At 39.9% G+C, this 26,491-nt stretch overlaps 1 protein-coding gene across 4 annotated transcripts in view; it reads left to right on the forward strand.

Moving 5' to 3' along the window:
* Positions 1-26,491, forward strand: part of STK32C (serine/threonine kinase 32C) — a 240,427-nt gene that overhangs the window by 127,589 nt on the left and 86,347 nt on the right. For all 4 annotated transcript variants that reach the window (XM_042856759.2, XM_065552146.1, XM_065552147.1 and 1 more), the window contains one exon: positions 12,135-12,190. In XM_042856759.2, the coding sequence (XP_042712693.1) occupies positions 12,135-12,190 (56 nt within the window). The remainder of the gene's footprint in view (positions 1-12,134; positions 12,191-26,491) is intronic.

Raw genomic sequence — 26,491 nt, forward strand, 5'->3', positions numbered from 1 at the left:
AAAATCCAAAATATCCTGAATGCTGATCTTTGACCTTTATTCCGTCATTTCATTACAGCTCCCCTCAAGTGGCATTGGTGAGTACTTTGCATTCTGGCTACCCCACAGAACTGGTCATGAATAAATCCTAGGTGCTTGGTCGCTGCTAGGCTATTATCACATCCTTACATCATCACAGTTAGCCTGACAAAAGGTGTAAGACTGACTCTGACCAAAACCCTCCCACTTTCAGCTTCTTGTGTGATATGTTCTTTTTTGTGATTGTTGTGAAAGTTGCATGGCATATATAAATTGCATTGTGTAATTTTGACTTCTCGTTTAATGCTTTCAAAAACTGCACCTATTGGGAGCTCAACTGAGTTGCTAATGAATAGCTAATTTGCCTCTTTGGGATGCTAACACAAATAAGCTTAATTTTTCTCACATAAATAGCACTTGCAAAATTTGTAAAACAGAATTTGTGTGGAAAAGGTATTTGTTCTTTTCATCCAATTTAGTAGCGCTCCAACTTTCATTCACTGAAAAAACAGATGATTTTAATAGCAATGCACTACTTGGGAATGGTCATGGGCCAATGCAAACATTATCTAGTACCAATAACTTACTCCTTTTAAGATGACTTCACAGCTGTATTGTTAATAGTATGTGTGATTCCTTAGTGCTTAAAGTGGTTCATATTATATCTTTAATTTCTTTTATTATCTGCCAGCATTCCCTGAATTCCTGGGCAGCTAATACTCATTCACATTGCCAGTCAGTCGGACTACAGTGTACTTCCATTAGTCTCACCTATCTCTTTTTCTTTGTGGATGCAAATGGGCAAAACAGAACAGCATTAGATAGTGTGGACTAAAACCCAATGTGCATTTCTAATACATTTTTTTTTTCGGTAGAAATAAAAGGAAAGTGAAATGAAAAAAGCAAGGGGATTCTTACACAATGTGGAGCCACCCTGTTACACAAAAATGAAGGCCGTATATTAGACAGTTTCCAGCCTATAAGAAGGGGAGAGGAGAACAAAAGTCTGATAATTAGAGAGTGTAGTAGGAAGAGAGCCTGAGATACAAGCTCTTGTGTATTAGAGGCCTGGTATGAGGCAGGACCTGCTTGCAGAATTTGGCAAGAAAAGGGCTGATAATGCAGAAATACACATTTTTAAGAAGTGCTAAGCACAAAGTACTTACGCAAACACATTCTGATATTAAGTGGTACCAGAACATTCTGATATTAAGGATGGTACAAAAACTTTCCCCCAGGGTAACAGGAACACACTGACCCCTCCTAAAAGATAAGGGCAGGATGACAGTACGTAATAGAGATGTTTTGATTGAACTAACATGTCAAGGAGATGGGTAATAACTAGCCACGTCAGGGGGCAGTAATTAACTATGTCAGAGGCAGTACTAACTTGTTTGTATCAGGGTATAAAAATGTATCTCAAAGGGAGTATCTTTGTCCAGCTGAGGATGGAATGGAAAGTTCCACCATTTACTGAGCTGCGTCCATTGTTATGGGCATACATCCTCATAGAGTTGTCAGGTGCTATTACCGTGCTTTGTCAACAATAAACCTGGCCTGGTACCTTCATACGTTAACAGATCTTGTGGTAATTGGGCGGTTCGCTCAAGGTCTGCTGTGCCGACTGTCTGTGCAAAGCACACACACGCAGCCGAACATGTAACCACAGGGTGTATGTTGTTATTTTCAGAGTGGCCTCTCCAGATGGTGCTCCATTGCTGGCCCTCTTCTTCTCCACCTCTGTTGGATGCTTCCAAAACCCTTCTCCTTTCAGGTCACCTCCAATCTCCCCTCTCTCTCCACAACTTAAGGTGTTTTCTAGCTCTTCTGTTCTAGGCATGCTCACTCTTCATTCCTGCCAGGCTTTTACTTGATCCTTTTGTCTTCCCAGGCTCCTCCCTTTGAAATCCTTATACTCTGCTCACTAACATACTTTCCTGATCCTTTTGTAGCCCCTCCCTCAGTCTTTCACTAGTTTTTTAGTGGGCCCACTACTTTCTTTTGTAACATTTCTGCAGATCTCGAATGTCTCTCTCTCTCTCCTTCCACAGAAGTCCACATTTTCCTCCAGTCTCTCCACATGCATCCCTTGCCAATTCTCCATTTCTCCTAACATCCCTGCTCACACCATCCTCATTCCTCTCAGTCTTATCTCAACCTTTCAGCATCCATTGTGGCTGCCATTGTCTCTTTCCATTATCTCTGAGTTATTTTGTAAGTTCTTCCATTAGCCATCCACCATCTGGGTTCATTCTTGGTCTTCTCTCTGTGTTCTTCCACTGGCATGGGTCAAAACTTTGGAGAAACAGCCCCCCTTTTGAGATCCAGATAGAAGCAGGTAATTGCTCCTAAGTTGTAGCTGTAAATTTTCTATCAATGAATAGAAACTGTTAACATTTTTGGCAGCACCTATGCATTTATTGTGGCCATATAGTAATGTTTCTGTATCAATAATTACAATGTTGGGTTTGTTATACCAATGATTTTTTTACTATGTTAGCAAACAGTAATAATATAATATAATCCTAGGTTGAAAAGAATTATTAATTTACCTTTTTTTACCAGATACAGAACTCTCTGTAAAAAAGAAACTTTGATGGTGTCACGCTGGTCAGTCATATTTTCTATTATAAAATAATAATACCTTAATTTTTTATTGAGTGCTTTTCAGCCAGAAGAATTATCTAACTCTTTACAAACTTTCTGTATACAGGAATCAATTTGCATCCTAGTATAATGCAGAGCATTGGTGGAGTGGAACTAAGCAGCTGTTTAACATTATAGTAGAATATGTCAAAAATATTGTATCTAATTGCAACTGTTGGACGAATATACTGTAAGTACTGCCGGCTAAGTGCAATTATCCAAATAGGAATTTAGCCATAATACAGTTTTGAAGAGGCACTGTCAGGTCAAATTTGGTTCAGCACTTAGATTTTGTAAAGATAAGTTTTTACAAAAACTAATAGATTGTTCCCATTTCTTTAATAGAGCAGGAATGAGTCATTTTGTAAACAATGATGAACCTCACCCTATGTTATTTACAGCCCAATCATTGCAGCTTTGTGCTGGCAAAGTAGACAGAACATGATATTGACTACGGTATAGGCGGTCCCCCAAAATTAATCCAACTAGCTTGTTTTCATTGTTCAAACTGAGAGACATGCTTACAGTTAATAATACAAACAGTGAAATGTATATATGATCTTTCAAATTTTGCCATTTTTAATTTTCAGTAGTGTTATCTGTAACGTAGATTGGAAACTGATAGATTTTTTTTCAATATGGTTTTTAATTTGACTGTGTGAAAATTGGGATGAGATATTTAGGCCTAGTCTTCACTTACCGGCTGGTCCGGAGGCACGCCATCGATGTTCTGGGATCGGTTTATCGCGTCTGGTTAAGACGCGATAAATCGATCCCGGATCGATCCCGGAAGTGCTCACAGTCGGCGCCGGTACTCCAGCTCGCCGAGAGGAGTACGCGGCGTCGACGGGGGGAGACTTCCGGCCGCGTCTGGACCGCGGTAAGTCCGGACTAAGGTACTTCGAATTCAGCTACGTTATTAACGTAGCTGAATTTGCGTACCTTAGTCCGAAGTCCGGACTAAGTGGGGACCAGCCCTTAGAGACAAATTTCCAAATGACTCTCATCCTGGCTTCCATTTGTGTGCACGCAGCTTTATTCATGAAAACATTTGCACACATGTATTTGAGCACTGGCAGCTGTTGGCACAAAGTAAGATTTTTTTTACAGTGAGATATATTTTAATTATTTTATTTGTGAGTGGAGAAAAATGTATACTTAGCAGCGTTTCTTATCTTTCTAGATAGCATAATTGGTTTGAGAAAGTACCAAACATTATGTTAGATCATTTAAAGTGCATTTTTAAGTGCTTTGTGCATATAATGACTCATTACCTACAAAGCATACATTGAGATATACCAAAATATTGACAAAAATTAATCCATATTTAAGATCTGAGTTTTCTTAGAATCATAGAATCATAGAATATCAGGATTGGAAGGGACATCAGGAGGTCATCTAGTCCAACCCCCTGCTCAAAGAAGGACCAATCCCCAACTAAATCTTTTTCCTCATTTCCTTTCACTCTTCCCAGAGCCTTCCAGATGATGTTCACTGGATATTGCATCACGAAAGATTCATCACATTCTAATTATGTATGGGTGCGAGCTGCCAAGTTCAAATCTGATCCTAGCGTGAATGTTTCCAAAATTCTAGGGCCTTTGGAAATGGTAGCAAGGCTCAGCCCAGTGTCATAGATTGTAACTGATCCATTGGGCAAGTGCATGGATGGGTTATGGTAAATGCACCAAGCTACTCTTTCCCTCTTTGTGCATCCTACTCAAAGACCAATCATGACTGCAGTCACTGAACTCAGGGAGGAGCAGAGAAGCCATAGCTCTGTCCCCTTCCTTCACAGGGGAAGCAGGCTGCACTATTCTAACGTATGCAGCACACTCATTTTACCAGAACACCAGACTGCTTAGGAAGGGATTCTACGTCTCTGAGGCACAATCCTTTAAGTAAACTCGTCCCTATCCTCAAAAAGAAGAACAGGAGTACTTGTGGCACCTTAGAGACTAACAAATTTATTAGAGCATAAGCTTTACATGCATCCGAAGAAGTGGGCTGTAGTCCACGAAAGCTTATGCTCTAATAAATTTGTTAGTCTCTAAGGTGCCACAAGTACTCCTGTTCTTCTTTTTGCGGATACAGACTAACACGGCTGCTACTCTGAAACTCGTCCCTATCCTGTGATGCAAGCAGTGGACAGCTGTCCTAGGTTGACCCAGACATAAAAACTACCTGTAGTGTCCAGACCCAGATATGGGCTGGAACTTTTCCCAAGAGTCCGGGCTTTGTAGTCAGGGCTGAAGCTCATCTCTATCTAGACACTTGAGGCCCAATCCTGTTCCCGATGAAGCCTTCAGATCAGACCCTTGTATTTTTATATGTCCATTAGTAGGACCATGGTGGCAATGCTTTATTTTTACCTTGCCACATTTTCAGCTGTTGTATTGTATAACTGCGGAATAAAACAGAGAAATAAAAATTATGGAGAAACACAGTTCTGAAATATCTGGCGTAGGGACTAAAAAGAGCGCACATTGTAACTTGACGCATAATAATCCTGCATACAAATTATGTGCAAAAAAACAAAGAAGAAAGAAATGGTATAAAATGAATTTTAGCTGCTGGCAAAGTGGAGCTGTAAATCCACTGTACTTGACAATATATTGTAGTACATTTTATAAAACAATGAAATCTTAGTTAATAGAGAGCTCACTGCAGCATCTACTCTTACATCTTTGTGGGGGTGGGGGGAGAACATCAATTTTTCAGGTGGATTGTGAAGTGAGAGTTTTAATGAAGTTCTACAGCAGCATAAAAACTGCCGTTCTGCTTTTCATGCATTCCTTGAAATTTAAAGCAAACAATCTGAACCAAACAAATCAAAATCATGGCATGTTATCCTCAGTTATGAATCATACTTAGTTATTTGATGCCAGGAAGACTCCCAGGGGAGGATATTTGTCTCTCCTGACAAAAGGGACTGCTTTCTGCCCAGCAATCCCCCACCCACCATCCGCTCACTAAAAGGGACATACTGAAAATGAGCTTTCAGAAAGTCAGTAGGAATAATTAACTTAGTTGTTTCATAAGAATCTGACAAAGGACCCCTTGGAGCATTTCAACCAAACAAGATGGCAATTTTATTAACAATTGAATGTCATTAGATTATTTTGCTACATTCCATTTTATTTATAATTTATAAAAGTTTTCAGGTTCCCCCTCCTCCCCCTTTAGGTTCCTTCAGTGAAACCTCAAGCCAAACCATTATTGTACTTACAGATTGTGATTGTCAAAACTATGCCACACTGAAGTCAACGTAGTGGGTGAATATGGTCCTGTGAATAGGCAACAGCTGTCATCTTCCTGCTTGTTGGGAGTATGTGTCATGGAATTCTTCACTAGCATTTATATATGACTCAGGCTAGTACAAATCATCCAAAAATAATAAGATATTCGAGTGGTTAGGGAAAGACAGCTTTCTCTTGTCACTTGCAAAAAAGTGAAATCTCCAGAGCATATATAATTGTACTAGGCAAGTTTAGGATTTCTATTTCAGAGATAATCACATATTCTGTAGAACTGTGTTGTCATTTTTAGAAATACTGTGCATTGTGCACAAAAAAAGTGCATTAAAAAAAAAGTTGCAACTTGCTTTTACCTTATTAGAACCTCAGCTGCCTAGCTCGTTCTAAAAGAAGTTGGTGGAACTGAAGAAAAATAAGCAGCCACTCATATAACTTCAGTTGTACCTGAAGTAAATGGATACTGCATATTTAATTTATTAAATGCAACATTTCTTTACAGATTAGCTCAAGGGCATATGTAGTTGATGTGCATATTTGAAGTTATATCTTGACTATGGACTAAAATGTGCTTTTAGCTCATTTGTAGTCATGGAGACCAAAAAAAAAAAAAAGACTTTTTATGTAACAATGCCGTTTCAGACATATGAATTTTGGTCTTTGTAATAAATAACCATAATATTGCTTTAGGAATAAAACTTCCTAGGAATTCCCCAGATCATGAAACCATGTCCTGTAGTTTAATTGCCAAGAAAACAAATTTACTGTGCTTAAAATGTGCTCACTTTAATCTAATCTTGTGTATGTATTTCTCATAGACAGAGGTTCATATAATAGTTTTGTCTGTATGTGAAAAATGTAGATCGGTTGTCAAAAACATGTCAGAAATATATGCTAGCTCTTAGAGCTGTAGTCTAGCTGTGTGTTGCAACTCGAATATTTATTAAATGTTACTATTTAATACTAAATCAAATCATTGGGTCCTTACTCAGGGCCAGACTGTTCCCTCTAAGTCTAATGGGAAGGGAGCAGGAAAGGAGGTAACTCAGCAATATTCTCCTCTTGTGGCTCCAAATTCCCTCCTGCAAAAGTTAGGGTTTGTCACACTGCAGAAGGAGCAAGGTTCTAGACTTCATATTCTGCTGCTCTCATGGATCCACAAGGCCATCTTCATAGTGGCTCTGGGCATGTCCATTGGTACTGAGCCTTCCCCAGCTCCCTGGAAGCATGGCCAGAGCTTCCGCTAGCTGAGAAACCCTGGATCCTTGCTTACAAAAGGGGTTCACAGCATGAAGGGAAGGGAGGGATAGCTCAGTGGTTTGAGTGTTGGCCTACTAAACCCAGGGTTGTGAGTTCAATCCTTGAGGGGCCCACTTAGGGATCTGGGGCAAAATCAGTACTATATCCTGCTAGTGAAGGCAGGGGGCTGGACTTGACTCAATGTCCCTTCCAGTTCTGGGAGATAGGATATCTCTATTTATTTATTATTTAATTTAAGAACTTAGTGAACATTCCCATAGAATCCCAGCAGGTTGCCAGGAAGGATGATACTCCATGGACTTTCAGAGAGCCTGCTGCAGGCTCCCACAAAGAGGAGATGCTGCTATAGGGGAGACTGATTCCCTCTCTCTCTCAGTACTTCCCTGAGGCCAGGGCTAATCAGCGTCTGGCCCAGAATATGTATCCATTTTCATTTGTCAAAATCCTACTGAAGTCAATGGGTATTTTTCTGAGAAAGAACTGAGTGAGGACCTCAGGATTGGGCCCTGTAACAATATTTTGTATTTTGGTCCTAATCCAAGAATCTTTTGCAGCCACTGGGCTTTGGATCAGGACCCCAGAAAGGAAAGATGTTTATTTGGTTTAAAGAACTGGCCAGGGACTCAAGAGATCTGGGTTCAATTCCTGGCTCTTCCGTAGTCTTCCTGAGTGACCTTGGGCTCTCAGTTCCCCGTTGGTAAAATGAGGATAGTAATACCTCTCCATCTCCCAGGCATGTAGTGATGATACATTTATTAATATCCAGTGATCAGTGATGACATATCTGCCGAATGGGTATCCCCATGGGACACAATCTTTAACATCTTTGTAGATAGTGTTGGGTATATGAAATGCTGTCATGCAGGCTGGTTCCATTATAATGGCCCTGAAATATTGAATCTCCTTGATGTCAAGTGATAAGAGAATGCTGCACTCTTAGCTGACCTGCACTCTGGGTCAAAAAAGGCCAGATATAGGGCAGCTTGCAGAACGCTCTAACGCAGACTCCAGCAAATGCAAAATATGTGGTTTGACTGTAGAGCAGAGGAACTACAGGCGCTTGCTGATAATCATGACTTGAAAGGTTTCTATGAGGTGGTCAAAGCCGTGTATGGGTCTAATCAATCTGCCTTAGTACCACTAACAAATGCTGATGATGAATCTCTCATCACAGATCGTATTGCCATCCACCAATGGTGGTGTGAACATTTTAGCGAACTACTTAATCATTCATCTACTGTTAGGAGTCGCTGGATAATGTCCATAAACTGCCTACATCTACTGCACTTGCCTATCCACCGACACAAGCTGAGGTGTTGATGGCTGTTCAAGTAATGAAAAATAATAAATCCCCTGGTTCCAATGCCATTCCAGCTGAGGTTTTCAAACATGGAGGAAATTGTCTCAATTGACAAGCTCTCTGAATTTTTTTACATGAAGTTATACTGTCACAACTGAAAGATATCAACATTGTCACTATTTATTAGTGTAAAGGCTCAAAGAGTGACTATGGTAACTACCATGGTACCTTTTTGCTCTCCATGGCTGGCAAGATTCTTGCACAGATCCTCTTGAACTGATTTGTGACCCAAATAATCGACAATGTTCTATCTGAGTCATAGTGTGGCTTTCATGCTCAGCAACCATGATTTTCATCATTCAACAATTACAGGAAAATTCATGACATGCTTTTCATCATTCGACAATTACAGGAAAAATGTTGTGAATAGCACCTTGTTTCTCAATCTAACTAAGGCATTTGATATGGTCAGCTGCACTTCCCTCTGGAAATTGCTGAGTAAATTTGGATGTCCAGACAAATTTATTAAAATCATTCAGCAATTCCATGAAGGCATGGCTGGAAGAGCTAGTGCAAACATAGCTATTTCCAATCATGAATGGGGTGAAGCAGGGATGTGTCCTTGCTGCTAGCTATTTTGGTCTTTTCTTTGCTGCATTGCTAGAGGAAGCCCTTTGTGATGCTTCACATGGTGTCTTTATACACTTCTGCACTGGTAGGCTTTTCAGTCTTTCCCATTTACATGCAAACACCAAGATGATAGGAACATTGATCCAGGAACTACTCTATGCCGATGATTGTGCCTTGATGGCGCACTCTGTATCTTGCAAACTGCTTTGCTGCGGCACCTCATAACTTGGGCCCCACTATCAGCTGAATGAAAACTGAGGTTATATACCAGCCAGCTCCTAAACAACCTTACCAAGACCTGTCAATAAGACTGGAAGGTACCATGCTCTACGCTGTCAGTTTACTTATTTCAACAGTATGTTGAACAATGAAGCAACAATTGACCATGAATTAAGAAAGCCAGTGCCACATGTAGTCGCTTCTATCACTTAATCTGGAAGCAACATGGAATCTGTATCCAGACAAAAAACAAAGTCTATGATGTCTTCACGACATTGCTCTACTGGTGTACAACATGGACCTGTTTTCAATGACACATTAAAAAGCTTGAGAGGTTCTATTTGCAACACCTACAACGATTGCTGGACATCAAATGGCAGGTCCAGGTTTCCAACACTGAAGTTCTGGTGAAAGCTGGTTTGGTCAGCATCGAGGCTCATTTGGTCTGTACCCAGTTGAGATGGACTAGCCATGTAATTCGAATGCCTGAGACCCATCTATAAAAATAAGTCTTATATTCTGAATTAAGCTTTAGCCATCGTAAGCATGGACGTCAGATGAAATACTTCAAATACACCCCGAAAGAAAATCTGTGCAAGATGAACATTTCCTATTCAACCTTTGAGCAACTGTCGATTGATCATATTGTGTGGCAGCACGCCATAAGGGTGGGTATCCACAACTTTGAGAAAAATCACGTGGAGCAGCAGGAAGCACAGCACAGAAACAATGTGCAAGGCAATCAACACAACTAGGCAAATGGCTCCGTGGCCAGTGGAGTAATGTTGTTCTTCCCGAATTGGTCTATGGAGTCATGCAAAGACCCATTTGTACAAAACTATGATTGACAACATTGCCCTTGAAATTGAGGTGACCATCATCATCATCATCATCATCAGAGATAATATGTCTGTTAATGTCATTGAAGTATTCAAAATCTATGGTACTGGGAGATATATCATTACTTAAGTAGACAGAAGGACTACATAGCACCTTTCATTTGAGATTAATTTTTGGAGAGATTAGATCACAGCAGTAATTTAATAATCATAATTTTATAGTTGCTATGGCTGCTGACATAGCAACATTGCACTTAATTAAAGTATTAGATTAACACTCTCACCACTCCCCATTACTTTTCGTTATGTCTCTGGAATCACTAGCAGCTAAAGTATGGATGGATACAGAAATCCAGAGAATAGAAATCAGTGGCCCATCCTTAATGTGTTGGCTTCTTGATAGAGCAAGTAATAGCCAAACTGGCTGCAGCACTTGCATGCACAGTAATAAACTCTTCATGTACAAGAACAGCAGCCATCTATAACTATGGATTACAAAAGCATTGTGATATTTTTAGCAGTGGGACTTGTTTGTATTGTGTCCTTGAGCCCTCCCTCCATACAACCTTTAATACATGAATGCATTCATTCACTGTCCCCTTTTTGTAATAGGTTAAGTTTTTGTGTTTTGTGGGTATTTTTTTTTACTTGTGTTACACCAGTTTAATATTGGTATGTGACTTAACAAACTGTTATTTATATATTACTATTCATGTCTATAAGTGCCTATCCTCATACTCTATGGACATTATCCTGAAATCAATTGAGTTTTAGTTGTTTTTTAAAATCTCTATATACATTTACAATTTTTTAAAAATTAGGCACACTGCTAACTATACTAGAGAGCATTTTCAGTGCAATTTGTGGGTGAAAGTCAAACAACATCAGCTGAGAAAGAAGACTTGGTAAAGGACTGTTCAGAGGCCAGTCAGAGTCTCTATGGTCCAACACATTCTGTGATACCAACACAGAATACCATACCATACCATACTGTTGCCTGCCCAGAACTGGGCCCCAAGATGGCAAACAGGGGTTCGTTGCCCGGTGTGCTTGGCACCAATAAAGACACCGAGGGGAGAAAGCAAGCCAAGTTTATTTCAGAGCTCTGAAATGGCACTAGGAGACCAGCATGTCTCAAATCAAGTGCAGCACATACAAATAAAATTTTCCCTTTTATATTCCAAGCTGTTTCTGTGCAAGCCTTTGTCTGTTACTCCCTTACCCCTCCCTTCCAGACAACAGTTACAGCAGGTACACAGTGTGCATGTTAGAAACTTTCCCTTTGCCTGCTTATCTCTTGGCCTTGCAGGGCCTGTTCACAGCAGTCTGAGCAAAACAGCAGCTGTATGCTAGAGAAAAGCTGACCCTTACATTTCTGCTTCAACATGTAAGCAGTTAGCACAGAAGTATGTGAGAGTTCACAAGATGGAGTTTTGTGGTTCAGGTAGGCCCAGAGCAGAAGAGCTTCATCGGCACTTTTGGCCTTCCACTCTCCCGAGTTACCTGGTAGCTATGCCTAGTGACACCAACAATACCATACTCCACATGTAGTGTCACTGAAATCAACTCCTCATGGAGTGAGGCATTGCTCACTATCAGAGTATCAGAGTTGGGTTCTAGCTGGATCCTTTTATTTTTGTAGATAGAGGGTATGAGACATCCAGGGACCATGATTAAAAGGAACTTCAGGAGTCAGAAACTAGAAGATTCTGGCCATAAGCAGGCTAAGGGGGACTGAGTCCCTATAAAGCAATTAATGTTAAAGCTGATACAAAGGGCCCACCCCACTGTTTTTTTTTAAACAAAAATCTTCTCTGGAACATACTGATCTTTTGGCAACAACTTGTCCAACTGGCAAAATGTACTTTTTTTTATCAATTACTCATCTCTTTTCCTTTTTTTTTCAAGAAGTTGGTAGGAAAATATGTGGAAATGAGAAACTAAAACTCTTTTGTTTTTACTTTGTAGTGAATTTTGACCACTTCCAGATACTCCGAGCAATCGGGAAGGGAAGCTTTGGCAAGGTAAGTTAGAAGTTGAATTTATTCATGAGCTCAATACGGTGCATTGTAACTAAAAACAAATTATTCACAAACTATTTATTGTAGCAAGAATAATAATCCTGAAAGCAATTTTTTCTTGTATGATGGGTGGTAAGAAGAGGTGGGCAAATTTTTAGTCAAGAAAATATTTCACTGACATTGGCACATCTGTAAACTTGCAGCATTTTTGAGATGCTAAGTTTCAAATTTCACACAATTCATTTTTAACTACTAGAATAACTGAAAATGTCATGGCAAAACTATGTATTGTATTTTTTGTTTCCAAGCTGGGTTTGTTGGTTGTGATTAGTCATTATAATCTAGGTATACTTGGTCCTGCCTCAGTACAGGAGGCTGGAGTAGATAACTTCTCAAGGTACCTTCCAGCCCTACATTTCTATGATAAGTTCCATGGTACGAGATCTGGTTTCTTAATTGGGTGAGCTGACATCATGTGATCAGGAGGGTTCTCAGAAGCCATTTGGTCTCCATTTCTCTGAGCAACTAGTTCTAGTTAAGGGGGCTGTTTGTTTGTTTTTTTGAGAAATAATAAATATGTGTGGGGTATGTTTAAAAATCAGAACGGCACTAATATTTGATCCTTGCTTTGTTTCCTAATTTATATATCTTTGTCATCAAAATAGATGAAAAAGATATATAAATTAATTATAAAATAATATTGTGTGTGTGTTCATTCTTTCCTGAACAATTATTACAATTCTGGTGTTGCCTGAATTACATGCGTTTCGGCCACTGTGCTTCTGTCTTTGATATTTATGTTCTGCGCAGTTTATTTTTCACCACATCTATGAAGTACACCATATGTGTGTCCTTGCATTAAGGGCATCCACCCTCTAACTTTGAGCTGACAGGAGCTTGTTGCAGTGCTTCTGTTTCATATTTCTTCTGCTGCTTACATCACATTTAGTTTACCGTATTCTAAGGGCAACTGCCCTCTGAAATCTCTGATCAACTGAAGCATTTGCGAACAATTAGGAGAAAAAGTAGCAGTAATAGCAGTGGTTTTAACACGTTGGAAAAATTGCCAAATATGGCTACCACAGCACCACTACATGACAGTTTGCAAGTGTGAAGCTTTGTGCCAAAGGTGAATTTCACAAACTGGTGTCTTATGAGTGAGGGCAGGGAAATGGGTCCTTGAAGTTTTGCAAAATATGAAATGTTAAAGTTGTTGCAAAGCACATAACAGATGAGCAAAGAATGCTGCAACACAGTTTTCACCAACTTCACCTGCTCCTAGTAATAACCTAGGAAACAATCAGAGTACTGGCAAGGAAGCTGTTATTTTTTTCTTTTTGTTTTTATCAAATACTGAGGGCCAGATTCTGACTGTCTCATTTTGGTTAGCACCTTACTCCGTGAATATCTCCATTGAACTCACTGGGACTATTTGGAATAGAATTAAGTTTTATTCAGTTTGAATAAAGGGATCAGAATATGGCCCTTTAAGATGAAACCTGCTCGGCAATCAATGTTGTTCTCCCATTATTTGTACCCACCTATTACCATGGTATCTGAGCTCTGTAATATAGGGCAAGTACTATATGTGGATAACCAGAACTATAATGCTCAATGTGTACCAAGCGCTATCCTCCTTGCTAAGCTTCAGTAATGTGGTTGGGTGTTAGGGAACTCTACAGAAGCAAAGCTGGGAGGGATTCTCTCCCCGAAGCCCCGTGGGTCTCATTTGCCAATCTGACCATGTTTTCATACAGTTTTTTAAAACTGTACTTTAAAATAGTTAAAATCTACAGAGTGACAAGACAGAGGAAGCAATTGGGAATGAAAAAGAACAGCCCTTGCCTTGATGAGACATGACATAACTTGCAAAAAATTACAGAAGTTATATCGACCCAACAAAACAAAACAGCCACTATTTTAATGTCTCCCAACAAAAATATTATCTTGTATTTCCTCTGTGGATACACAGCAACAGGCCATTGACCAACACTGAGAGCTATCAAATCCATCATTCTGGCACACTAAGGACTGGATCCATTCACATGGACTCCGGCTGGATTCATTGTGAGTCTACATGGGATGGGGGCTCGTAATGATGTAGCATCATAGTGAATTATTATGTAAGTCAGAGAGGAGGTTGTTCTAAAATGAAAACAGCCATGTTTTCAATCGTAGGTTAAAAAATAATTAATGTATCAAGCAGAAAAGAATAAACGTGAAGAGGTAAAATGTCATGTTTCTAAGATGGTGTTACAAACATTGGAGAATGAATAAAAAACTGTAGAGGGAAGAACCTCGGATGGTGTAAGTTGTCATAACTCCTTTGAAGTAAATGGACCTATGTCAATTTACACCAGTTGAGGATCTGTCCCTAGATTTGTACAAATATTAAGGGAAAGTCCTCTGAAATTTTCAGTGGTTAGGCAGCTGAAGTGCTGTGACTGCTGCTTATGACATTGATCATACTTGACTTACTGTTACCTTGTGTTTCCTGCAGTCTGCCTGTTGCATCCGCCTGTTGTATCCACCTGTTGTCTCTTGTCTTATTTTGTAAACTCTTCAGGGAAGGGACCATCTTTTTGTTACAGTGTTTAGCACAGCAGGGCTGGGACCTTTAGGTGATTTTTCAATACAAATAAAGAACTAAATAAATTAACCAAGGTTTTATGTAAAGTATGTCTTGCTCTCACATACAGTGGGAAAATTAGTGTCCAGAAGGTTAAGAGTGCCTATTAATGTTACAACCAAGGCATTTTAATCTTGTTAATTAGCTTCCATTTCTCAATCTTGAAAAAATATACTTTATTATGGTTGTTTAAGCTTTTGGGTGATTATAGCTGAAATTTAATTATGGTCTTTGAGAATATATGAAGTTACTTTGTGTTAAGTAAAATAGATTTAATATTTTAAAAATCTCCCCTGTCAGACTTAACCTGATACACTTTATATATCCTTAAATAATTAAGAAAATTACATTAAGTGAAAAAAGCCTGTTATTAGCCATATAAAATTGTGCCAGAGAAGTTTAAGCATAAATGTTTTATTGTTGTATCTATAACCCTCCTTCACTATTTAATTACTATAGACATAGCGACAATAGAATTTCCATCAAGGCAAAATGACTGAGATAAAGAGATTTATTTTTTTAGTGAGACAGGAGAGGCCTACAATTTACTTTGGCCATAAAGGTCTGAATTTCTTGAACAACATCCTGTAATTTTAAGATGTGTTTAGGGTGCATTGCTAAATAGATAGATTTTATATTTAGATTTCACTTAGTACGTGATAGTAACAAGTGCAAAATTAAGCAATGTAGCCCCTCAATTTGTTACCAAAGATCAGAGATATGAAGGTGCTGAAATACTTATACCTGCTTGATCATAAAAGGTATTATAAATGTCCTCTGATGACTCTGTCATGTTATCTTGCGTAGAGAACTAGGCAGAACAAAATGTCTGCCTTGCAGCCTATAAGATGCACAGTGATTTAGATCTGTAGGCTCTGGCAGTATCTTCAGTTCTGCCCCTAAAGAGCACATCAAGTAATGTTGCTAACAGATATTTTTCCTTTTAGAGCAATTTACTGATTCTGGAGGCTGTGACCAGCTTAACATCAGTGCCTGCTGCCGTGGTAAATGATGCATTGTGTCCTTAGCTTTCAAATTTAGTTTGCTTTTGTGAAAGCAGTATATATAGCCCACAATGGGCAATGGAAGTATTCCCCGATGGAAAAGCACCAAAGAGCTGATGTAATTGGCCCTACTCTGCCCCCTCTAGTAGGTCCCAGCATAGCAGTTTTGCCAGGGCTAGGTACAGTAAGACTGCAATTCATGCTGGCCTTAATGTCCACAGAATGTGACATAGAAACATCCTGATCACATTCACCCCTTTTCTGTAGCCACCCTCTGCTTTACTTAGACTGTAAGCTCTTCTGGGCAGAGGCTGGTTTTCTTTGTTCTGTGTTTGTTCAGCGCTTAGCACAGTGAGGTCCTGGTCCATGACTGGGGCTCCTAGCTGCTATGGTAATACAATATAATAATAATTATAATTATAACAACAAGCTGGTAACAGGGAGGAAGTATGGCACACAAACACCTATTATTACTGTATACCATTGCAGGTTCATTTCTGTACTGGGATGACTCTCCTGGAGCCAGGTTTACCGCCACATGACATTAGCAGTTTGCTGCAAGCAGCCATGCTACACCCAATAATCTGGCCCAATGTTGTTTACCAGATAGTGTTACTAAAACTATCTTTAAGAACTACACAGGCAGGAATTTTCACAGCTAGGTGACTCTGGATTTTCACTTTCAGGTCATGACACAAATTTTAGACATGGTTTGAATCTCAGATGTGAGGCCATGCTTCACTGTGTGGTTGCATTCCTTAGGGAATTTTTCAGTGATGTGTGTCCTTGTATCTGAAATGAGAATGGAGCTGTTTCTCTCCATTCAGTGCTTTTTTCATGGGCAATGTGTTCTGGGCAGGGAGCACCCAGACTTTGCCAGTAAAGGGTTGCATTGAAAACTTGCCTAGAGCATGAGGGCTGCACCGTTAGTAATTTGCATTAAATGGAGCAGATCATTTTTGAAGGTGTGACCCATGCAGATTATGAGTTCCAACATACAACATGACCCTCAGAGGCTAGAGGCCAAATTCTGATCTCAGCTATCCCAGTGGAAATCTGGATCACTCCTCCCACTATAGTGTAGTTAACTCCATAATTATACTGGTGTAACTGAGATCGAAGTCTGGCCCTACAAGTACCAACACACAGTGGTCTATCTTGATCTAAGCATCTCTGCACTTGTATCAAGAGAGAGCACCATGTTGAATGGTGGCTGTGAGGTGCTTTGTAGAACTCTAGAGGTCTCACTTACCCAATAGGACCATGCTTTGGCTAGACCAGCTCTGAGCAGCTAATAGAATGAACGCATTTGTTTATTGAGTTGGTTGTAAATATACTGGGTACTGTAGAAAATCAAGGAGCCAGGCTGCAGTTCAGAGGCTCCAAAAGGCTATTATTCAGTTCAGAAAACTGAAGAAAAGGTTTGGGATCTTGTAGCAATGAGACAAAAATGAGTGGGTAAAATACAATTAGACATCAGTTCTCTGAGCAGCAGTGAAAAGAAGATGTACTAAATAATATATGTTGGAAATGCAGCTATAATACTCTTCACCAAGAAACCAGGCGAAGCAGGAAGGAAGAGCGTTGTCTATTTCGAAAACATAATTAGGTCACAGCTGATGGGTTTTTTAAAGTGTTTTTGATAAGCATGCATCTAGTCCTGGACATTAATTAGTGGATTTAAAATTAAAAACATGATTGCTCTGCTAATCCAAAAATAATCCAAAAGATGAAAGTAAAAGCTCCAAATATCTTGGAATGTTAGGATCCCAACATATAATCTATTTGTGAGTCATGGAATGGGCTTTGGCTTAATTGTATGACTTCTGTTTCCAGTAGGACTGTGTAACCTTTCAATTCAACATCCCAAAATGTGGGATAGTGAAACAAAATCTGCAGGGACAGGCAGCAGTATATGCCAGCATTGGTTCCCACCAGCAAAGTGTGGGCCAGTCTGTTATTAGTAAAAGTTGATTTTTACTGACTAGAGAAGTTAAAGGAACTAATGAAAAATGTTAAGAAGTACTGTGTATTCAAGGTACTTATTAATGCAGTCAAGGCAGAAAATAGGGGAGGGAAAAACACTCAAGCTACAAAATTACATAACAATCATTTTAAAGTGGAGGGGAGGGTCAGTATCACAGAGAGAAAAGAAATTGGGGAGGGAGGTCAATCTGTTATTTCAAGGTCAGTTTCCTATCCTGTGATTTGCAATCAACTTATATGAGAACTAACATGAATTCTTAACCCAAGTGATACATACATACAGGAGCAGCATGGGGAAAAAGGCAAAAGATTTAGTTATTGTTGGTGGGAGGAAGAAAAGGGCTTAATTTAAAATAATTAAAGAGTTTACGGGTGACGCGGAGTGGAAAAAGACTTGGGGATACTGGGAAGCATGAATCTTCCATCTGTTTTGGGATGGGAAGCCATCAGTGCAACATTAACCTTTGTTACTGTGTGTTTCCTTATTACACACATGATTCGTCATGCACCAGGCTTGCATGACCACATACTCGCTACACTCTTTCATGTACATTGTAACTGCCCTAGTGGGGGGAAAGAATCATGTCTAGCTCTTAGGCACAGTTCACATGAGGAGACCTCATCCTCTGTTCTGAATCTAGCCCCCTCCAAAGAAACAGAGTTTGATTCTGACATGCAGTGACACTAAACATTGTAAAAGTAATTAATCATACTTAAAATGTAATAAAATAAAATAAAAATGTTATCCCCAGACGATACCACTTTAACTTTTGTGGAGCGACTCATAGGAGCTTCCTTTTTTAGCTTTCCTTGTTGAAAGAAAAAATAAGTCAAACCTAGAGTAGCATATCAGTCACCAGAGTTTTATATGTATTTTTAACAACATGCGGTGTTGATTCATATGTCATCTTTCGTAATAATTATTTCAATATGCTGAATTGCCCAAGGTACAGAGCAAAGCTATTTTACATGAAAATATCTTTCAGTACTAATATGTATTTATGTACCTTGCAGAACTACCCACCCCCTAGATCTGATATTTAAAAAGTGATCTCATTATACTTATTTTTTTTAACTATGTCTGTATTTTATGCAATCCACGTGCTAATATGTGAACTGTGCTTCAGTTCATGAGACATCATGTGAGGCAGTATTGTCTAGTGATAGGACCTTGAGCTGGGCATCTGATGACCAGTGCTCTGTTTCCAGTTCTGTTACTAACCTGTGCAACTTTGGGCAAGTTACTTCACCCCTCAGTGCCTCTGCTTCTCCTCTCAGCCTTTGTCTCTTTCTCTGGAGACTGTGAGCTCTTCAGTGCAAGGGCTGTTTGTACTGGGCGAAGCACATGGGGGCCCAAAAATGTCCCTTCTTTTGAAGAGTGGAGGACCTGATATACCTGGGTCAAATGTGTTCATTCTTGTGACCTTTGTGATATTTGCTGAGGATGAGTTTTGTTGTACTGTGGTACTATGAGTTGATCCGTGATCATGCATAAGGTCATATTTACTGAAATAGGCATATTTAAATTTACAATGTGTCTTGTCATAGATTTTTAAATAACAAAAATAGCCTAAATTACATTCTTTTAAAATATGCATAATACTTTTTACGTAGCAGATGTATACCAAATCGATTTCTTTCTCACAGACTCTCCTCTGAGCAGATTGGCGTTCAGACACCACCTTCAGAGTAAGTAAATACACTGGTACCAATGAAAGGATTGTTAGAATTGAATATGAGACAGTGAGCCCTTGCAGGAATGGGAAACTACTAATATCCGTATTACATGTAAATACACCACTCCATGCCATAACCCCTAGCATAACCATTAGTGGAGTCCAACTAAAGCAAATTGACAATTTTACCTGTCTCGGCAACAACATCTCCAATGATGGCTCTCTTGACAAAGAGATCACGAACGGGATACAGAAAGCTTTTCAGTCACAGAAAGCTACACAGAAAAGTCCTGAAATCCCACAACATAACCCTCTCAACAAAAACAAAACTTTACAATGCTTTTATGCTCACATCTCTCAGTGAGACCTGGACACCATACAAATGGCGTATCAAACAGCTAGAGGCCTTCCATATGCGGACTTTGTGCATCATTATTGGGATCTGCTGGCAAAACAAAATTACCAACCTGGAGGTTCTCCAAAAGTCAAATGCCACAAGCATTGAGGCCATGCTGCTGGGTTGGACACATCATTAGGATGTCTGAACATCGACTCCCCAGAAAAACTTTATACAGAGAATTGGCACAAGGACACCGGAATTAAAGATGCCCCAGAAAGCGCTACAAGGACAGCATCAAGAGTAGCACACACTTTGGTACAATAAAACTGGATGATCTTGAGAAGGCTGCATCAAATAGATTAGCCTGGCAACATACAACACTCAGAACTTTCCAAGCCTTTGAAGAGGACAGAAATAATCGACCGTTAGCCGCAAAGGAAAAGTGTCATCCCACTGCTATAGCTACCAAGACGCTCACCAATGACTTTGTCTGCCCAATCTGCTCATGACCAGGCGCATCATGCTTTGGACTCAGGGTCACTCCAGAATCCACAAAAAGAGATAGTATGGAAATGTCATCGTCGTACTGATGGACTACGCGAGAAATAGAATTGTGTATGGTGCAACATGGGCTGTTATGGCAGCCACTGCCCCTGCATTCATACTTTCTGTAGATTTGGTTTTGGGGGAGAAGTTGCAGATCCATGAGCCATGTCATTCCCTGGCTTGCCTGTGATCCAGTACCAATTATCCATCCATACTGCTTTGAAGAGAGGCATAACAGAGCACTGCTGTGCAGTGCCAAAAGGTTCAGAGCCTCTCCGCATAGCCTCTCCAAAACTGGAAATCAAGCTACTCCCCAGATGATGTCCACCTGGGAAGTGGTGAGTTTCCTAAGATTTGTAGAGATATTTAGGTGCCTTGAGATGCAGATGGCACCTGGTGGGATTTTCCGAAGCACCTAGGCACCCAAGTCTCATTGGGAGCTAGGCATCTGGGTGCTTTTGAAAAGCCCATTAGGTGCCTCTCTGCATCATATGGCACCTGAATACTTTTAAAAATCTGGCTCTGTTTTATATTCCCTAATACCAGACCAGTGGGGAAAACATTACTGAAGATTAATTTATTCTTTCCTCTGCATTCCCTTTATGCAAGCTCCCTTAGCCAGTCAGAACCAGCCTATGCCTCTTCCTTTATTTTAAATGGAAAAAGAGTGGCCGAGGCTCTGGGAAATTTATCTTTTTTTACTTTGAATTTACTGCTATGGAAGAAAGGAAAATGTATCAGGAGTTCCTCAACACACATTGAAGTCTCGCCCTGTCGGCTGCTGGAAGCATGAGGCTAAATCACATGGAATGAGGAACAGTATTGAAATGAAATATTTACAGAGAGAACAAACATATCTTTATAATAGAGGACCATTCATGGACAGTCTTCACATGGATGTGGGAACATTTCTTTCTTTCGTTCCCCTTTTTTTTAAATCCAGATGGTTATTTCTATAATTTTTAGCCTACATTATGATACAATGGAAATTGTCACAGTAAAAAGATTTTTATAATGGACAGGGTCCCTTGAGAGGGAGTTTGAAAAAAAAAATCCTGCTTTTTAATGCACTAAGTTTAGCAGTTGGAGAAGTGTTATCTATAGGGAAACTGAGAGGAGTTATCCAGGATGACAAATACAAATAGAAGCAATTATGTGAGAGTTGTGACAGAGAAGATAGTTACATTGCTATAAATACAGGCATGAAATTAAATTCATTAATATCTGGAGAGCAGCTTGCCCATTTCACTTAGTTTAAGTGCTGTCTTTGGGAAAAGGCATTTTGGGACATTTTATAACCCACACACCTCTGTGAGTTAGAGCAACCATATTTACAATTGTAGAATACCATGTACTTGAAAACTTCCCTCACCTGTAGGCTGTTGAAACTATCTGATCCCCTTTGTCATTCTAAGAAATCAAGCGCATACGTTTCATTTTGAGATGCAGATCAAAATTTGCACCTCGGTCCCCTTCCTAGTCTTTCTAAGAGCACCTCCTCAGGAATTAGGTCTCTTTCCCTCATCTGCCGCAAGGTGGAATCTTGCAATTCTTTCACTCTTAGACTGGTATCCAAGTCCACTACCCTGTGTCAACCAACCATTATCACCTTGCACTCCCAGGTGCTTTCAGGCCCCTGCGTTTCCTCCCCTTGGGAATCTGTGACCAGTGACAGTGAACAACAGGTATTTTTATTTAGCAATTAGAACAAAGCATGAGAGAAAAAAGAATTTTAAAACAACAAACAGCATACATGAATAACCCTATACTTTGCCACAAGCTAAGTTATATAGGCTTCTCGCTTAAGTTACAGGAACAGTACAGAACCAACTTACATTCTTCTAATAAATCCAGATGCTCCTCTATGTTAGTCTGTGTTCTCCCCTCTTGGTGGAAAAGAGGGTTTTAAAAAGTCCTTGCCTTCCCTTGTGGGTGTTAGGGTCCAATTACCTTATTGCTCACTAGTTTCTTTATTTCAGGCACCGGGTGTGAAGTATCACTTTATGTCACACCCCTGAGCGGCACAGTTATACCGACCTAACCCCCGGTATAGACAGTGCTAGGTTGACAGGAGGGCTTCTCCCATCGACATTACTACCGCCTCTGGGGGAGGTGGAGTACATATGCCGACGGGAGACGCCCTCCTGGCTGCCTAGGTAGCATCTTCACTAAGCACTACAGAGGCACAGCTGTGCCGCTGCAGTGCCATAAGTGTAGACAGGCCCCGAGACTGGATTTTTCCCAATCAGTTGGAGCATCCAACAGGGCCTATCCTGGAGAATACCTCCAAGATGGCTGCTCCACTGGTCCGGTAGTTAGACCCATTCGGTCTCAGTGGGTTGTAATCACTGGCCTTATGGTTGTGCCTCCCCTGTAGGGTGCTGAAACTGTCTGATCCTCTTTGTCATTCTAAGAAGTCAAGCATATAAATTGCATTTTGAGATGCAGATCAAAATATTTAATTAATACAGACACTTATGGTCACACAGACATTTATGGTCATATATCACAAAAATATTTTCTATACTTTTTATAAAGTAATTTCTGACTAAGTTCACTGAAATGCTTAATAAATAGAAACAATACTGACTACAAACAGGTCAGGGACTTAATGCAGAGATGGTATTAATATTCCCTACAGATTTGTGGGCCTGCTTTTGCCTCATTTACAATGGTATAAAGCAGGCGTGTCTTTCATAAAATGATCCAGAATTTGCCTTGCTATCACTCATGCTGGACTTTTATAGTTCAAAACACCAAGAGCCTCATTCTGCCATCCTTACTTGAGTATAAACACTAGTGGCTTCACTGGACATTATGCCTGTTTAAGGATTGCAGGATTCTAATTTAGCCATCTGTACATTAGCCTTCTTGGATCATTTCAGAGCAAGCTGGGAGTTTTAAAATTAATTCACAATAATTTTGAATGTATCATTTCCTTGAGTAAATTTTTTCACCTGCCCTAAACTGTTCCAATTACAATCAAAGGTCACACTAAAATGTCAGTATTTGCCAACAGATTCCACACAGTTACTGCAATTATTTCCTGTAGAATATGGTATCTCCAACACTGCTGTGTGATCTAATGCCCACTTGTTAATGGCAACCACTCTAATAGTACTTTGCATTTATGCAGCACCTTTCGTCCAAAATGTCACCGGGTTTCACTAATATTAATAAGCCTCACAATACCATTGAGAGGGTGTCATTACAGTAACTATTTCACAAACAGGAAAACTGAAGCACCAAGAGGGTAGGTGTCTTGTCCAGTACCTCTCGGAGTTAGTGGCAGAGCTGGGAAGTGGCTGATTCACAGACTCCTATTCTAATCAGTAGAGGAAACTACCTTATTTATGATGAGCTACAGATATTGGAACAAATTCTAGTCTTAGTACCGTCACCCAGCCTTATAGATTGTAGTGGGATTCCACATATGTGCCTGTGCATAATTTGGCCTACAGTGCATATATTTATATACTGAATGTTTGTTAGACAGACTTTTCTAACTCCTTCACAAAGCCTGATAAGAATAGGCGCTGATGTCACTTCGGAAAATTCTCCTTCTCAGAATGAAAGTTTAGTGATATTTTAAAACTGCAGTTATTAAAAAGCCTATTTTACGGTTAAAACCAAGACTGGATAAAAGAAATCCCAATGTTTTCAAAAAGAGATGGGCATTTATGAAGCGGCCGCCATGCCGCCAAGTACCATTCAATACTTGGATATGATGGTGAGGCTCTGATATTATGGGTATACGCACTATAGAAAAAATTTAGCTAGGTAGGTATATAGCTAGATTAGATATTGTGGAACAGACAGAAATACATATTTTGTCTATTAAATAAAATTGTGGCCTCTACTCAACAGGAAAGATACAATTGCATCTCCTATACATGCATGGTGAACAGTTCATATTTCCCTCTGATTCACTACATGTATTTTTTAATATATGGATTTACTACATGTACTTTTTTTCAGTTGCATTATTATTATTACTACTACTACTGCAATAATAGTAATATTGTGGTAGCATCCAGAGGTCCAAATTCTGCTAAGAACTGTGCAAATGAGACAGTCACTTCCCTGGAAAGGTCACAGACTAGGTTTATCATCATCTACACAAGAGGTAAAGTGGAAATGGGAGCCAAGGTAACAATAAAAATGGATGTATTTGCATAAAATATTACTCTGAGTGGTCACAGTAGTCACAGGTGGCTGTCAGCCAAACCAACCAGTGCAGGAAAAGGAAATGATCTTAGCTAAGGATGAGATGGTTAAAAATAGATGTGAACTTTTCCCCAGTATGTTGACAACCAAAATAAACAAACAGAAACCATCTTATTAAGCAATGCAAACAGAAAGAGAAAGGAACTCTGCTATTTTTTTCTACTCACATTTGTACTGATGAAGCTAAGTTCAGATATCTAGAGTTTATTGAAGGTTCATAGAACACAGTTATCCAAGTTTATAATTAATTGTTGGCATATTCGGAATTGCTTTTACTCCAAATATATTTCCCCCCATGGGTGAATAGCTTCTTGTAGAATGGCATTCCATTTTTATCCCCCCTGCCATCCTCTCACCTCTCCTCTCCTACCCCAAAAAACATCACATTTAAAATTAGTCCTAAACAAAAGAAGAAAACACATTTTGATGTCAAAGAGTGACTTAGATGAGAATAAATGTAAAGTTATTTTAAAGGAATTGTACTTGTAGCACATATACAATGTAGGCCTTTGTGACTTTTACAAAGTGGATTAAAGGTTCACCATACACAGATGCAGGCCATATGAATTATTAAAACAATGAAATAATAAAGGTTAAACTACTTCTGCAAAGCAAATAATGTTAAAGGTGAGCCTTCCTGAGGAGGAACACTCAGAAGCCATCTTCCATTGAGCTGGCATGAAATCTACTGCAGCTACACTGAGGTTAGGCTCTCTTCAGTAGTTTCATACAATATGTGAAAGTGGAAAATATGAGTTCAGAAGTTTCTGAATGCAGCAGAACCTATGTGGGGGCAAGCTGAAAGGAGCCCATTCAAGTGTCTGCATTCCTTCCATGTCCATGAGCTATATTAAGCGGAGACTTTCTCTATCCTTGCAGTGAGTTTGAGGGACTGGTCAATCACTGAATATGTATCCACTGGAGAGACCCCCCCCCCCCCCAGTCCCAAGTGGGTGAGGGCACAGCAACAGTGGAGACTACTAGCATCCCAAGGCTGAAATACTGGTCATGGAATGGTGCCACTGTAGGTTCTTCAACCCAGGGGACAGAATCCCAGAGGCTCAACCCCCCACTGTGCCAAATTCTTTTACTAGGGTTTGACATAGAGACCAAAATTAGGACCTAAATGCAGAGTTTCACCCAGCCATAGTTACTGGTGTTATTACTTTTCTGCTTTTGCTTCACTAGAAGCTGTTAAAGGACAAAGCCCCAAAGTATGGAGCTCTCCTGTAAGTATGGGACAGATGAATACCAAAAGAGAAGAGAATCGAAAAGAATTTCAGGCGAAACAAAGGAGTGTGGAGCTTGTCTAGCACTGACTTGCTATTGAGCGCTGTAGTTTTGAGAGGAGCTGGAGTAAAATTATAGAGCAGAAAATGCTGTTAAATTATTCACAGTGAAAAAGCGAAGAGAAGCTTCAACTAAAGAGGATCCAACTGCTCAGCAGGCAGCGGAACTGTTCCTACAAGAAAATGGTGTTTCAAAGTGTCTGAGATCTCAGGTGGTCTTTAAAGGTCAGTGATTTACAGCAAGAGCTAATCATCTTCTCATTATCCAGTGCCAAATTTACATTTCTATTGGAATGGGCCTGATTCTCCCGTCCTCGCTCACTTTGGGCTGGATAGTGGACGTCATGTCCTCAGTAGGTGTGGTGCAGATTCTCACTACGCACTGGAGACTGCGCAGCAGGCAGGCCCTCTCCGGGGGTACACAGTCTGCTGCATCTTATTCACATGGTTGAACTCTTACTCACATGAATAGTTCCCTAGAGTCCGCCTGTGAGAAAGGGCTCACCAATGTACTGGCTAGTTCAGAATCATATTAAGGAACAGACATGCCAGAGTTTGGCTTTTGAGTAGTCTCGTTTCATGTTCTTTATAGGCCAGGTTCTGGCAC

Source organism: Chrysemys picta, chromosome 7 (assembly GCF_011386835.1).
Source record: "Chrysemys picta bellii isolate R12L10 chromosome 7, ASM1138683v2, whole genome shotgun sequence".
NCBI classification, from domain to species: Eukaryota; Metazoa; Chordata; order Testudines; family Emydidae; genus Chrysemys; species Chrysemys picta.